General features: G+C 40.7%; 1 protein-coding gene across 1 annotated transcript in view; it reads left to right on the plus strand.

The window, feature by feature from the left end:
* The window catches only part of ft (cadherin-related tumor suppressor fat), a 103,404-nt gene extending 88,378 nt beyond the window's left edge, over window positions 1-15,026 (plus strand). Inside the window, exons 8-23 of the mRNA XM_018551739.1 lie at window positions 2,662-2,842; window positions 3,357-3,610; window positions 3,899-4,329; window positions 4,484-4,828; window positions 4,944-5,273; window positions 5,584-6,702; window positions 7,210-8,325; window positions 8,447-8,723; window positions 9,067-9,352; window positions 9,648-9,939; window positions 10,115-10,380; window positions 10,496-10,939; window positions 11,266-11,635; window positions 12,010-12,222; window positions 12,550-13,537; window positions 13,866-15,026. Coding sequence (XP_018407241.1) covers window positions 2,662-2,842; window positions 3,357-3,610; window positions 3,899-4,329; window positions 4,484-4,828; window positions 4,944-5,273; window positions 5,584-6,702; window positions 7,210-8,325; window positions 8,447-8,723; window positions 9,067-9,352; window positions 9,648-9,939; window positions 10,115-10,380; window positions 10,496-10,939; window positions 11,266-11,635; window positions 12,010-12,222; window positions 12,550-13,537; window positions 13,866-14,956 — 8,003 coding nt within the window. The 3' untranslated portion in view covers window positions 14,957-15,026. The remainder of the gene's footprint in view (window positions 1-2,661; window positions 2,843-3,356; window positions 3,611-3,898; window positions 4,330-4,483; window positions 4,829-4,943; window positions 5,274-5,583; window positions 6,703-7,209; window positions 8,326-8,446; window positions 8,724-9,066; window positions 9,353-9,647; window positions 9,940-10,114; window positions 10,381-10,495; window positions 10,940-11,265; window positions 11,636-12,009; window positions 12,223-12,549; window positions 13,538-13,865) is intronic.
* Window positions 15,027-16,553: the final 1,527 nt, after the last annotated feature.

Here is a 16,553-nt window from a genome sequence, read left to right on the forward strand (position 1 = left end):
TATCCACAGAACACTGTTGCGCGACGCACATTGTCGGGACGATTGCAGGGTCTTGTGACCCTTTCAGCATCTGTCGCACGTAAACAGGATGTCTCGTTTCTGTTGAGAAACACTAATTCAACGATTCGTACGTCTGGGTGTTTTATTTCTTTATAATTAAAAAGATATACACGTCAGAATATCGTCGACTGGTGCTTCACACGGATTTATTTCTTAACACCCTTTCCCGCGATGAGGGTAAGATTCTCGTGAGAAAAGCCACGTACACGTGCGTCGTTCTTACTCTCCTATTCATACTCGTGATACCTAAGGCTAGCGATTTCCCTAAAAATTGGATATTCCTGATCAACCGAGCTGAACATCCCGTTCGGTAGAAATCGGCGTAACAAGTGAGCCTCTTCATTACTGTCATTAGTAAGCAGTAAGCAAATTATGCGATTACTTGTTATGCAAAATGGGCCATCTCTCCTGGCTCTGAATCCCTGGGAACTCGCGTTCGCCACGTCATTGTGTGCCGCAATTGTCATACCGCTATACGTCTATCATTTTTTTCATGCATTTCTCCTTTCTTCATGCGTTTCTTCTATTTTCTCCATTTCACTGACTATAATTACTATCGTATTTTATTATATTTAAATATCTTCTTCTGTCAAATTTTTACCATTTTTTTTTCCAGGATGGATCGTTAATCTCATGCTTATTGACGCAACTATTCGACTTTTATGCTTAAATTAAATTATACTTTTTCGTTCACACCTTTCTGGAATGTACATTTTATTTTTACGAGAAGTTATGACATGTAACGAGTCAGCTCTTGCAATTTATCTCTTGAATGGTACTTTTTCATGTTCCTTGTTAATTAATATTATGAATTTTATATGCAATTAACCCTTTTTTATCTTTTTATCAAATATTATATAAATATCTATATTCTCAAGCAAGTAATGAAGGAAAAATCTGCACCTATATAGAAAAACGCGAGACTTTTGACGCAGTCTGTATATCCAATTTGTACTCTTACGGTCTTACGGGATATTTACCTAGAACATGATAAATACGGTTTCAGTCTCAGCCTCCGTCTTCTTCTCCCGCTTTCTCTCTTCCTCTCGTTCTCCCTCTTCCACCTCTCTTTCCTCCTTTCTCTTATCCCTCGACGGGAACTCTCCGCGTGATTGAACGGTGTACGTCCGTACAGGCGCGTGGCCCTGGGCTACGCCAACGCTTGCCATGCACATATACATGCGCCGCGTATATATCCGATGTGCAATCAGAGAAATCGGTCCCCTCTCCTCCTTTTCTGCTGGAGAGTAATGGTGCGTTTTAGGCGGCGCAATTAAGCTACGGCGAGATTTTTCCGCGCGCACTAACGTCGTTACTCCGAGTATCCCAATCTGTAAATCATAAGTTGGTAGCACAATGGGCACCGCCGGAGAACGCCTGTGTCACGTCTGAATTACCCCCGTATGCACCGGCCATTTATTTAGCCTCACTTCCGCGATCTAGAAAAGTTGCTTTTCCTCACAACCCCAATTATCTCGATGTACTGAGCAAAATTTTTGGTTGACGATTAAATCTATTATAATTCCAGTTGAGATAACCATCAGATGTCTAATTATGATGACCGAAATTCTGATTGGTGTATTTGCAAAATCTTACTGGTTTGTTTATTTTTATTTAGCAATTTTTCTCCCAAGAAAATATCAATTAGGATCAGTTTATCGGTTATGTCAAATTAACTAAACTATATCCTCTTATAAAAATCTAATACTAATTTATTACTGAAGGATAATAATTAATTACTTATTTGAAGTATACTAAAAGTATTAGATAATAGCATTTTTAATATTTAAAATAAATAATTAGTTACTGTCTTTTAGTTTCGGCCAATTTATAGGTTTCTGTAAGAATAGAAAAGTTTAGGAAGTGAATCTTTCGAGAGATTCAAGGGATCTTTTTGCAGCAAAACTATCGAAGTTTACAAGTATTAAATTCAACTTTTATTTCCCGAAGTATCAAATTTAATTTTTAATTCTTAGTTTATCTGAGGAGTAAATTTACAATAAACGCAATTATTACATACTTAAAATTATTAACTCACATTTAGAAATATATAAAGTAAATAACAATACAATAAAATAAATAATATCAATAGGTTTTTGTTCTAAACGATTTTCCTCTAGAGATTCGCACACTTCATTTTTATTTCAACTAATTTTGTAACAGAAATTTGCAAAGGAAAGATTGTAGGAGCAACGAATCGTCGGTTGAAAGTAAATATGTGCCTCTCTGTTCCATGGCGAGCATGGACAAGTTCTAAATCACTTTACGGCGTTTCGCGGGCACCACAATAATATTCTGTTAAAATTATGGCCCCGGTTTACCTTCCGTTTGGACCGATTTAAACCGTCATAAACGAGCCGCGAGAGGCGGGCTGTAAATTTAGCGAAATAATCGCGCCACTGACCCACAACTACGGTTCGCGCGGCGTTACGGTTCGCGAGGTAGCAATAAAAGCTAAAACAAAAATTAATAAAACTAGAAAAACCTGGAGCTAGAGCGACGGCACGACGCGCGATCGGCGCGACGACGGTTGTCTTTATGGCTGCCCGACGACATACACGACTATGAAAAGTTTCACGCATTTTTCCGCGTGTTCGCCAGGCTCGCCGCCTCTCACCGGATCGGGCATCGTCAGGATCGTCGTCCTCGACGTGAACGATCACAGTCCCGAGTTCGCCCGGCAGGACTACAAGGCCACCGTGGTGGAGAACGCACCCCCTGGAACTTTGGTCATCAAGCCGCACGCCACAGACAAAGACGAAGGTTTCAATGCGAAAATAAGGTAGGCACTCCTCGCCGATGTCCTCGCGTACTATGATTGAAAATGCTTTCCATTTTAGGAAGGACGTACGTATGTGTGCAATCTTGAATCTGAAAGAGAGTTTATAAAATTCTATTAATTTTCTTACAGTAGACAAAAAATTCACCGCTATATTTTTATTGTATGTAAATATTATTCAGATATATTCTATAGTTCTCTCTGTATCGCACTTTTACAGTTCTAATTAAAATTTAAGTTAATAATTACTTAATTTTACTCTCTCTCTCTTCTCTTACTAATAATTACTTACTTTACTTAATTTTAAATTAAGTAAAATTTTAAATAAGAAATTTATAGATTAATTTTTTTTATGCGAAATTTTGCGACAGAGTTGAATCTATACAGGAATTTTTATACTTATTTGAAGAATCTGGAACAATCATAGCAAAATAATCTGTATTGGTAAAACATGTTTGGTTTTGTTGATAATATACTTTATCGTGTTTAAATAATTTTTATTACTTTTTCAAAATAGCTACAATATACTTGGAGACAAAGCGGAGCGGTTTTCCGCAGATCCTGACACGGGCGAAGTGTTCACCACTGTACCGTTGGACCGCGAACAGACTGCTGTGTATTATTTGACCCTAGTGGCCAGAGACTCAAGCCCGACGGAACCGCGTGCCTCCGCCGTCAATCTGACGATTTATGTGACGGATGTGAACGATAACGCGCCCCGTTTTTCCAGTCCCCGATATACAGCTTACGTTCCAAACGCAACTAAACCAGGTATAATGGGATTGTAGGCGACGATATTAAGTGTGTTAATTGGATGCGTTAATTAATTAAACTAGGAAAATTCAAGAAAAATCTAGTTGATTTCTTTAGCAAAACTGTTGAAGAAATTTGCAAGTTGCATCAAATTCAACTTTTTATGAGTGGAGTAAATTTATGACAAACGCAATCATTAACTATAGTTACTATTGATTACTGAGAGAAAGGAACCAACCATAGAGTGGTTTCACTTTTCACCAATTACCTAACCGCAAATCCAAATGTCGACTTTTTTTTTTAAAGGCGATTTTGTCTTCGGCGCAAAAGCAAGCGATGATGATGACGGCGAGAACTCGCGGATCGTTTATCAGCTGCACGGCAAGGACGCCAGTCGGTTCACCATCGACCTTAACAATGGCGTGATCCGTGCTACTCAAGAACTGATCGACGACCAGACCACCTATCAATTACAGATACAGGCATCGGATTGCGGTGCCGAGCCTCAGCATGTCACAGCCGATCTAGTGATTCACTTGTGGGAGCGGCAGCTGTTTCCCAGCTTCCGATCCAGCGTCAGTACGAGGTTCACGCTGTCTGAGGATGTGTCCGAGAACAAAGTGATCACCAAGCTAAGCGCTACCACACCGAAAAGCGGACCGGCGAGTAATTTGATCTATGGTATAGCCGGCGGAAATGTGGGAGATGCTTTGAGAATCGATCCTCACACCGGAGAGGTAAATAAAATCACACAGACATTACAATTTTATTTATTTCGTTCTTTCTCTCTTTCTTTTTTTTTTATATGGAATTTAGAACTATTTCAAAAATGATATTTTCATTAGTTTACAATATATTACACATTATTCTATTATTACAATTCTTCTTTAGGTCGTGGTTGCCTCTGGCTTCGATTATGAGACGGCTCCGCACTACGAAGCCTGGATTGAAGTTCATGATTCGGATACACCCCCGCTGCGCAGCGTTCTCCAACTTCTAGTGAATGTCACGGACGCCAACGATAATGCACCGGTTATGGAGGCGGCGATTTACAACGCGACTGTGATGGAGGAGGAGTATCCGCCATTATTCGTCATCAAAGTGTCAGCGAAGGATCGCGATTCCGGTGAAAATGGTCAAGTCACTTATCATCTAGTCGACGACTTCTCCGGGTTCTTTATCATCGACAGCAGTACCGGGCAGATTGAGACCAATGAGAAATTGAATCGCGAAGAGGTGCGGATATTGCAGCCAGTTATAATTATCTCGAACTTATCCAAGGATTCCGAAAATATTTCACACGTTTAATCAATAGTATCATTTAGTCACATTTATGTCGAATTTCCTTCAGATTGCGTCTTACGAGCTCATCGTCGAAGCCAGAGATCAAGGTCATCCCCGATTAACCGGTACCGCTATAGTTCTCATTACCGTTCTGGATAAAAATGATAACCCGCCACATTTTACGCGACTATTCAGCGTCAACGTGACAGAGAATGCAGAAATTGGCACATTCGTTATACGCATGACCAGCAGTGATCCGGATATTGGTCAGAATGCGAACGTCAGTTACAGCTTCACCGAAAATCCAGGAATGAAGTTTTCCATCGATGCCCTAAGCGGAAATGTGACCGTGGCTGGACAACTCGACAGAGAGGAGCAGGATGAGTATCTGCTAAAGGTAGGATATTTAGTTTTAATTCATACTATCATATGTAATTGACAATGTGATTTGTATGTAATACCATATCATCATAAAACCAAAAGAATTACGTTTGAATTGACGAAAAGTAATGCAAAAATTTAGAAAAATTGTTTGTTGCTAGAAATGTAAAGAATAAAATTTCAAAGATTCAAACGATGTTATATGTTTATATTGTCGTGGAACTATAACATTACGTTATATTACCGTTACTATCAGTTGGTGTTTGACTACTGTCTCTCTTTTTTTCTTTTATTTCTTAATATTACTTTCTATAACTTCGTCATAGGTCGCAGTAGGAGACGATGCATGGCGAGCAGAAACCGCCTTGACGATCACTATTCAGGACCAGAATGACAATGCACCCGAGTTCGACGAAGATACCTATCATTTCCTTTTCCCCGAGCTTCAGCCACAAGTGGCGCATGTTGGCACGGTCGCGGCTACTGATCGTGATAAACAGGGACCGAACTCCGTTATATCTTACAGCCTGTTGCAACCGTCCGATCTTTTCACTGTTGACCCTGCGACCGGCGATGTCTTCAGCAAGCGCACCCTACGCTACAAGCACACTCATCGGCCGTCCTCGCCGGAGAATCTGTACTCGCTGACAGTGATCGCTACTGATAATGGCAAACCACCAATGTCCTCGAAGGCAGTGGTGCACGTGAGCGTGATAGATGCCAATAATAACGCGCCTCGTTTCGAGCAGAGATCCTATCTGTCAGCAGTGCCGGAGAATTATGAAGTAGGCAAGCGCATTATTCAACTGGTCGCTCGTGACGACGCTGACTCTGGCGTGAACGCAGAGGTCAGTTATTCGCTGGAGAACATGAACGAAACCAGTGATCTGTTCGCCATTGAGGAGCAATCTGGTTGGGTCTACGTACGCAAGAGTCTTAACGGTATTCCTATTGGTGCGACGTTCCCGTTAAAAGCACGCGTCACCGATAAAGGCGTACCACCGCAGAAGGATGAGATTGTTCTGACCCTTATAATCTCCGGCGAGAACAAGCATACGCCCGCCTTTATCGCCGACAGTTATCAGGTCAGAGTGCCGGAAAACGAGGGGGTCAATGCCACGCTTCAGACAGTTTACGCCTACGACAACGACAGTGGGCCCAACGGCATGATTCGCTACAGAATTTCGTCCGGCAACGAGAATAATCATTTCAACGTGCACCCTGTCACCGGTACAGTCATTCGACTCGTACCTTTTGATTACGATCAGGTGCAGGAATACCAATTGAACATTACCGCCACGGATCTAGGATTCGAGCCGAAGCAAGTAGTAGCCATCTTAATTATCCATGTCACCGACATCAACGACAACCCTCCAATTTTCAATCAAAGTGTATATGAAGCGTTTTTGCCAGAAAATTCGCCGCCTGGTAGTTTCGTTTGCAAGGTAATTGTTCATCATGCAATTTTTGATTCTGGTTTATGTCTATTGGCATCTTCGATTTTTAGCCGACTAGCTAGTTAGATAAATTATTCCAATTTTCAGCTTAAAACTAATACGAAAGAATCGTTATAAATTTGCTATTTCAAATTTCTTCGTTTCTTAAATCAATCAATAGATGATCTTTGATGCCATACCGAGAACGACATACTTGGATATGATATACCCAATTTAATTCGATTACTTATAACTTCTATAAAAATGAACACTTTATAAAAAAAATATTTTAAACAAAATGCTATACATTAAGAAATATATGCAACGTTTAAACAAATGTATATAATTTCATTAATAAAAATGTTATGAGCATTGGAAAAAAGTCAAGTATGTTATACTGAAAGTATGACACCCAAAGGATTAAATCCATGTTTTTCATTTACATATATTTCCAATATATTTTTCACACAAATTGATGGATGTACAATATAATCGCAGTTTTTCACAAAATTCCAGGTTGTCGCTCGGGACAATGACTCGCCCAAGAATGCCATAGTGCAATATGAAATCCTAGGTGGTACCGGCAAGGGCTACTTCCGTATCCGCGGCGATACCGGTGAGATCACGTCGGATGCTACCTTTGATTATGAAGAGGCGAATGAGTATAGTCTCGACATCGTCGCGGCCAATCCTGACTCAAACCCGCAGATGGTCGGCTTTACAACTGTGGTGGTTTACATCACCGGCGTGAACGAGTACTATCCTCATTTCATTCAACCTGTATTTCACATGGACGTCTCGGAGAGCGCTGAGGTGGGCACATCAGTTGGCGCGGTTCAGGCAACCGATCAAGACTCGGGCGAGGATGGCCGCGTATACTATCTCTTCGTAGGCTCGTCTAACGACCGCGGCTTTTCGATTGGTTCGGATACTGGTATCGTTCGGGTGTCTCGTCAGCTTGATCGCGAGACGCAGAATCGCGTGGTGCTGACAGTGATGGCGAAGAACGGCGGTGGTATACGCGGCAATGACACCGACGAAGCGCAGGTAATCATTTCCATCCAGGATGGCAACGATCCGCCAGAGTTTTTGCAGAGCACCTACGACGCTAGCGTGTCGGAGAGCGCCACCCATGGGACCCGCGTGCTCACTGTTCGCGCTATCGACAAAGACATCAAGCCACAGAACAATCAGTTCTCCTATTCCATCATCAGTGGTAATCTCGGCCAGGCCTTCAAAGTCGATCCACAGACCGGTGACGTCGAGACAGCGAAGCAATTGGATCGCGAAACCGTACCCACGTATGATCTGACGATCGGCGCGATTGACACCGGTTCACCACCGCAAACTGGTACCGCAATGGTGCACATCGAGTTGCAAGATGTAAATGACAATGGCCCAGTCTTTGACCCTCCGGAAGTAATCGGTTACGTCAGCGAGAACGAACCAGCTGGTACCAGCATTATGACCTTGAGCGCGATTGATCCTGATCTGCCACCCAATGGTGCGCCATTCACCTATAGGTTGATCGGAGGAAGACAAAGCGACATGGTGATTCTGGACAAGCATTCGGGTGTACTGAGAACCACCAGGAGACTCGATAGAGAAACGATGTCGCAGTTGGATCTCATGGTTGGTATCACATTTAACTGCAATAAAAATAATTTTAACTGTACCAGTCTTTTGTTACAGAAAATTTTTATTTTAATTTATATAAATAGGATTTAAATAAATATATTTTTTGTATGTGTAGATTGAAGTGGAGGACTCGGGTATACCCCGAATGAAGAGCGACCATAATATTGTTGTAATCGTCACTGATCAGAACGACAGTCCATCCACGCCGAGATCGGTGCACGTAATGGTGCACTCGTTCAATGGCAAGACACCATTGGGAAAGATCGCTGATGTGCATCCAAATGATCCGGATATCACCGGAGTTTTCTCGTGCAAGATCATTCAAGGCGCGAATTCTCGTGTGCTCACTATCCCCACTGCCTGCGATCTACACACCAATAAAATTACATCAGGTAAGTTATACATCATAATCGCGAAATGTCAGATTTCTTGAGATATACGAATTTTGTCTACCTTTATAGAATTTCATACTGCAAGTAATTAATTACTTGTTTTGAGTATTAAAAATGTTGCTGTTTTCATCAATATTAAAAATAAATAATTTTTAATATTAAATTGGATATTTGTAAAAGTAATCTACATCTTTCTATTTTTTAAATTGTGACGTGTTGGCTTGTCAATAAGCGTTAAATCTTACGTCTCGGACGAGGTTCAGATTTATTTTATCATCAATATCTATGACTAATTATTAATTTATTCTAAGTAGAATATTTTTTAACTAATATTGTTTGACAGAAGTAGGATATTCTTTGAGCGTCTCCGGCAACGATGGACGATATCCGGATGTGATCTCCAAGGTCACCGTTGATTTCTTGATCTTCTCAAACGCCACTATCGAGAACAGCGTGACCCTGCAAATTTTCAAATTGACCGCTAATGATTTTCTTAGTCGATACTACCGGGCTCTCTTGGATCTCTTGCAGCAGAAGATTAATCTCGGCGAAACACTCACAATTTTCAGCATCGGTGAAAACGGACCGGATCTGAACGTTCACTTGGCAGTGGAATCTCCGCAAGGTAAGTCAAAATATATATATTATTGAATATCAAATTGATATATTTGTATGTTGATATATTTATGTGTCATTATTCCAAATAACTGTCGCGATAAAGATGATGTCATCTTGGTATAACGAGCGAAATTTGATCAAGATTTCACTGAATTTTATGTAAATTTGACGTTAAAGTAACACAGCATTTTACTTGGGATATTTATTAATATTATCCAGATTTACAACATATTATTTATTTTATATATTATAGAATATAAACTTAGACACAATATTTTATTCATTTTCTTCAGGATATCGGACGAGATACGAAGTGACCGATCTATTGATGCGCAATCAAGATCAGATCCAGACGCTGCTCGAAGGTCACTCATTCATCATCAACTACTCTCCATGCAAACACATGCCGTGCGAAAACGGGGGCAGCTGCAGTGATCGATTGGCTATATATGACGACGCCAGGATCACCGACAGTCAAGCGCTGATCCTGACGTCGCCCAGAATGTTGCACGAGATGGCCTGTAAGTGTCGGGATGGCTTCACCGGTGATAGATGTGAAAGAAGACAGGATCCATGTTCTCCAAACCCCTGTTTGCTGGTGAGTACTTGAAAAAAAAAAGAAGATATTCTGCAAATAAAATACGCTAATAATGCTACAGTTATAGTCGTTAAAAGTTTCAAAATAGGCTCCTTAGATTTGTTATTTGCAGTGCTTCTTAAAAATCGATATAAAGCACAAATCCTTTAAAGCGCTTCTTTTTCTTTTTCTACAGGGAGGGCAGTGCCGACGCGTAGGATACGATTTCGTATGCACTTGTCCTATCGATCGCGATGGCAAGCTGTGCGAGCTCGAGAGAGGCGATGCGTGTGCCAGTAATCCGTGTCGAAACGGCGGATCGTGCAGAAAGAGCCCGGACAGCTTCAGTTTCTTCTGTCTTTGCAGAGCGGGATACAGAGGAAATCACTGTGAGGCAGTCACCGATTCCTGTCGACCGAATCCTTGCTTGTACGGTGGCTTATGCGTGGGAGAAAAGCCTGGGTTTGTTGATCTTTTAAATATATAACTTTAAATGACACAGCAATTTATGTGCTTTGCTGATTGAGCGCGAATTCGTACGAAAGTAAAATAAGATATAAAATGATTATCCACATAGATATCGATGTAGCTGTCCCGAGGGTCGCTACGGCCGGCATTGCGAGCGCTCGACCTTCGGTTTCAATGAGTTGTCGTACATGGCATTCCCGGCGTTGGACTCCAACACGAATGACATCACCATAGTGTTCGCCACCACGAAACCGGATGCGTTGTTACTGTACAATTACGCACCGCAGACGAGTGGCCGCTCGGATTTCGTCGTGTTGGAATTGATAAACGGCCGAGTGGTCTTCTCGTACGGCGGTGCCAGAAGTGCGATCACCACCGTCACTATCAAGACAGAACGGCCGGTGTCGGATGGCGAGTGGCACAAGGTCACTGCCACGCGGAACGGCAGAGTTATCTCGCTCAGCGTGTCCACTTGCAAGGAATACGGCGACGTCTGCGACGATTGCAGACCAAGTGATGGTACATGCTACGCGGACGACGTGGGCCAGATTGGGTAAGTGTCCTATTAATTTTTCCAATAAATGCCCAAAATTCTTTTAACAAAAGAAAATCAATTATAAATTCACAGATGAGACCTTAAAATTGAACTGAAAATTAAATTTTTTAGCATTCTAAAAAATTCTGTCATTAAAATTAAACGTCATTATTAAACAGTTTTGATTCCAAAATTATATTATAGAAATTGTTTATCTTGGTTATTTAATAGAGATAATTACTAAGAACATTACAATATTAAAAAAAAGAATTTATTTTGATCAAAAATGCTTGATCCGCAGATCAAAATTTAAGAATGTGCATTAACATTCGGTATGTTTTCAGGACTTTAAATTTCAACAATAACCCTCTTCTACTGGGTGGCTTGGAAAACGCCGATCCTGTATTGGAGCGTCCAGGCCAAGTGCACTCTGACGACTTCGTGGGTTGCATTCACTCGGTGTCAATAAACGGAAGGACCTTGAATCTAACGAATCCGCTCGCATCGCGTGGTGTGAAATCCACATGTGTCAGATCACAGCGAAATCCTTGCCTGAAAGGTGAGAAGGATGCTGCATCAGTCTGTGATGTGAATGCTCAATGTCACGACAAATGGCATCAAGTGATGTGTCAGTGTGGATCCCTGAGAGCGCCCAATTGCCATGGTGCCCTGGAACCCATCACATTAAGCGAGGGAGGATTTATTCAGTTCAAGGTAAAAATAAGTAAATCCTATTGATTTTATATAGCATAATACTTTATTTTAATTATTACATTTATTTAATATTATAATATAAACACAATAAATGTAATAATGAAATAATAATAAATCTACCACACATTGTTATTAAAATATTTATAATGCTATAGATATAAGTTATTTAATATGAAATTGTTTGATATATATTATATAAATATTACATAAACGAAATAATAGATTTTTAAAAGTTATTAGTGAAAAAGATTAGTAAAAGAATTAAAATGTTCAAGTTGGTTAGAGGTACTATGTTAATTCAACCTTGTTAACATTAATTTTATTTTTATAATAATTAACTTTGAATTATATGGTGACTGGTATTGTTTGTGTAGATTTCGGAGAAACACAGAAGGATGCAACTGTTGGAGTATCTTTACGGTGGTTCAACGATATGGCACACGAATCGCGTAAAGCGCGGTCTTATTGAGGACACGAGCTTTATAACGAATCCTTCCTTGAAGACAATTGGCTTAATGTTTAAAACTGTGAGGCCCGATGGTATTTTGATATACGCTGCAACAAATAAGCATTTTACATCTGTAGAGGTGAGATATATTTTCAATCATTTTTTGTCTCATAACAGATATTAAAATTATTTATTTAAAAATGATTAATTTTTAAGAATTTTTTTCTAACTTTAGTATATTATCAAAAATTAGTAGCAATATTAATCATATTTTAAACCAATCATAAATTGGATGCATTCTGAGATATATCAATTTTTATTCTGTACCAATTATTGACTTTCAAATCAATAAATGAATAACGAACGGATAAATGAATAAAGAATGGAGAAGATAAATAATAATGTAAAAAATAAATTAATGGATTCCATTTTGCAATCTAATTAATACGATTATACTGTATTTCAGCTTCGCAACGGCCAGTTGGTTTACATGTCTCTGCTTGGATCACCAGTAAACATGTCGATTAATATTGACGGCGGTCTCGCCGACGGACGTTGGCATAATCTAACTCTCCATGCTTACGCCCGAGGATTAAGACTGTTGATCGATGGTAGTCTAACAGGCGATGAGTTAGATTTGGCAGGAATTCATGATTTCCTCGATCCATACTTGTCCGTTTTATCGATTGGCGGAGTCAGCCAGGACCTCTATTACGCTCATAGCGCTGGCTCTAGAAGTTTTGAAGGCTGTCTGGCTAACTTTACCGTCAACAATGAGGTGCAACCATTCAACGGTTCCGGTTCTATCTTCAAAAATGTGCTTTATCATGGCAAAGTGAGCACTGGATGCAGAGGACCGATCGGTATCGGTGCAGCCGCGGCCGCGGACCCTCTCAGTATTGGTATTACTCTGGTCATCGTCTTCTTCGTCATTTTGTTAATTGCCATTCTGGTGAGTTTCATAGTGTTCCGACTGCGCCGGCAGAACAAAGAGAAGTCAGCACCATCGGTTGTTAACAAAAATACCAACGCCATCATGACCGGCAATCCTCTGGTCGGTTCTGGAAATGACAATCTCATGTCTCGTCATGAAAATACATATATCTCCGACACGTCGGATTTGCGCGGCGTCGGTCACATGGGTCCTGAGTTGATCTCGAAGAAGTACAAAGAACGCGAGATCAACTCTACCGCCGAGCACCGGCCGCAACGACCGGATATCATCGAGCGTGAGGTCACCAAGTCGCCTCCCATCCGTGATGAGCACCCACCGTTACCACCGCCCACCCAAATCTCTCTTCATCCTCACGAACATAATCCGGAACCCGACATCCCGGAGCATTACGACTTGGAGAACGCCAGTTCCATTGCGCCCAGCGACATCGACATTGTATATCACTACAAAGGTTATCGTGACGGCATGAGAAAGTATAAAGCCACTCCGCCTCCCATAGGTAAGAAAAGATTAATAACTTACTGGACTAAAGTAATTAAAAGTGATGAAGTAGCATCAATGCTATAATTTTGCTCTGAATAAGAGCATAAATGTATTGTATTATATAATATAACACCTATTATTATACAACACAGTTGCATTGTTGAGTGTAAATATTATAACATAAATGTTTTGTTTCTTTTAATTGATGTCGATCGAGGTGCAAGACTAACGCGTTTGAAATCTTACCTAATAATACAATATATTTTATTATATATTATTAAAAGCTGTATATATTTATGCATTTAAAATAATTTAATTGACTTGAATGAAAATTACTTGTACAGGTAATTACGGTAACCATCATAAACATACGGGACAACAACATCGTCATAACGGACCATTTCCACCACGTGCTATGCCACCGCCCAACGTGAACCAACCATCTGGACCAGCGCCAAAATTACTTCAGAGCACACCTCTGGCGAGATTATCTCCCAGCAGCGAGTTATCTGCGCAACAACCGCGGATTCTCACGCTGCACGACATCAGCGGAAAACCTCTGCAAAGCGCGCTGCTGGCTACCACGTCTTCGTCCGGTGGTGTCGGCAAGGACGCGTTAAATTCGAACAGTGAAAGAAGTCTGAACTCGCCCATCATGAGTCAACTGTCAGGCTCGACCGCCAGCAGGAAGGCTCCCCAGTCCAACAATGAAAACTCTGTAAATAATGTGTCATCGGGCCCAATGGGTCTCACAGCGGAAGAGATCGAGCGACTCAATTCTCGTCCGAGAACGTCCAGCCTGGTCTCCACTCTGGACGCCGTGAGCTCCTCCAGCGAGGCCAGGGGCCCACCTGCGCACGGGCCTCTCCATCACCACCGACGTCACACGCCCCCCGTGGAGAGGCTCGAGCGACGAAATTCGTCAACTACCGACGAGAGTGGTAACGACAGCTTTACGTGTTCGGAGATTGAATACGACAACGGGTCACTGGTGGGCGACAAACGGTCCGACAATCTGTTCGCCAAACAGGACGACGAGAGGAGCAGCCCGCAGGGTAGGAGCAATGTTGAATCGTCGCAATCAACGAAACCACCGCTGCCGCCGAATGTTGGCAACTACGACGGCTTCGACAGTTCATTTCGCGGTTCCCTTAGCACCCTCGTCGCCTCTGACGATGATCTATCGACCCATATGGGCGGCCTCCTTTATGGTACCCATGCCACTAATGGCTCGCCCACTACCACTACCACCACCACGACCACCACCGCCACCGCCGCCGAGGATGCTCTTAGCTGGGACTACCTGCTCAACTGGGGACCCAACTTCGAGAGCCTCGTCGGCGTGTTCATCGACATCGCCGAGCTGCCGGACAGTACCAGTCGAGTACCCAGATTACCGACGAATATCCCCAAACCGTCTGAGGAATACGTTTGAAACGGGTCCTTCGATATGATGCCGGGACAATTTAGTGAACAATAGTAGTTTAGTGATTGTGAAATTTATTTCGGGCAAATTTTAAAGACTCGCCTTGAGGAAATATGCGAGCTCCACTTAGGAATGTTAACGAATTGTTTTGCTGCTTGTTTAGTTTATTTAGTCGAACGTTTGTAAATTGATAGTATAAATAGCGACATCCAGTCTCGCGGGCTTGAATGATCGAACGTGGTTTTGAGTCACGAGGACACGTTTGAAAAAAAATGCCAGCGAAGAATGTCATGAAAAGTCGTTGCAACGTTTACGGATTGCAGCGAAGTGCCACGTCGAACGAGCCATCTTGCCATAAAGAAGAGAGGAACGTCCCTCGAAGAAAGACTCGTCCGTATTTTTCCCATCGTGCACGGGAAAAATTCACGTTGTTTTCTATTGTATTCTACTCTTTATCTCGCGAATCCTTTTGTAAATACTAAATGATATGTGTCTAATCAAAATGACTACGCTCGCGTTATTCGAGTTAATACGCGCAGAGCGCAATATTTACCCCTCGGTACGATCGGTCGAATTGCAAAACGTTCTCTTACGACAATAATATCAACCACGTACAATCAACCCTTATAGAAAAATATTATTGAACTCACAGAAAAATGATTAGAAAAACCATTCGGTTTTAACACGCTATTCTTTCTAATAGTTTTTTTTTTTTTTACTAATCTAATAGTTTTTCTTCACAATGAGAAGAATCACGTATGTGTGTGTAAAGTTAATATTATTTATAATATTAATATTAAGATTTTAAATTAACTTGATGGATTTTAAATAATCGATAACTATTAATATTACAAATAATATTAATTTTAATAGCATTTTGAATATCGATGTTAAATTTGCACGTTTCGAGCGATCGTACACGATATGCAATACGAAATGCAATCACGCGAGATTACGTTAAATGCCATTTTAATTACGACGATTTATCTGCCGCCGGTGAGACGGAAATATGTGCGACTGGGCATCGAGACAGTCCAATTATAATTGTTAACTAGCGACTTCTGTATACATATATCTTAAGCTGTCGTGCCAGATACATACTCGATACAGTCGTACATATTGTAATGACTGCTTGAATGGTTAAGTGGCATATATTTCACGATTTTTAATAGTTTAATAAAAAATCTTGGAAGATTTATTGAAATTGCAAATTGAATTGATTTTCGGGATACATAAATGTAAAATTTTTTATAAATTAATTTTTATATTATAATGTATATATATATAGTTATATTGTATTTTTTTTACTTGCGCGCGTACGAATTAAATTTTGATCTTTTTATGCGTCTCGAAAATTGACTCGGTAAATGAAAAATGAAAGTAAGATAAAATTATATTAGGGATTAATTAATCACGACTTTTATTATATTACTTACTAAAATTGCAATTTCAATAAATAGGAACAATGTTTTCTAATTGACTTTGGATTTTGATACTGTAACATACCTCACGGAGCAAACTTTACCCAAGAGACGTCTTGAGAATATTTTTAAGGCATAGATCATTCTCTGAACGTCTTTAGAATTTCTGAAGATCCAGAATTGAT

The sequence above is a fragment of the Cyphomyrmex costatus genome, unplaced genomic scaffold, assembly GCF_001594065.2.
Source record: "Cyphomyrmex costatus isolate MS0001 unplaced genomic scaffold, Ccosl1.0 scaffold146, whole genome shotgun sequence".
Classification (NCBI taxonomy): domain Eukaryota; kingdom Metazoa; phylum Arthropoda; class Insecta; order Hymenoptera; family Formicidae; genus Cyphomyrmex; species Cyphomyrmex costatus.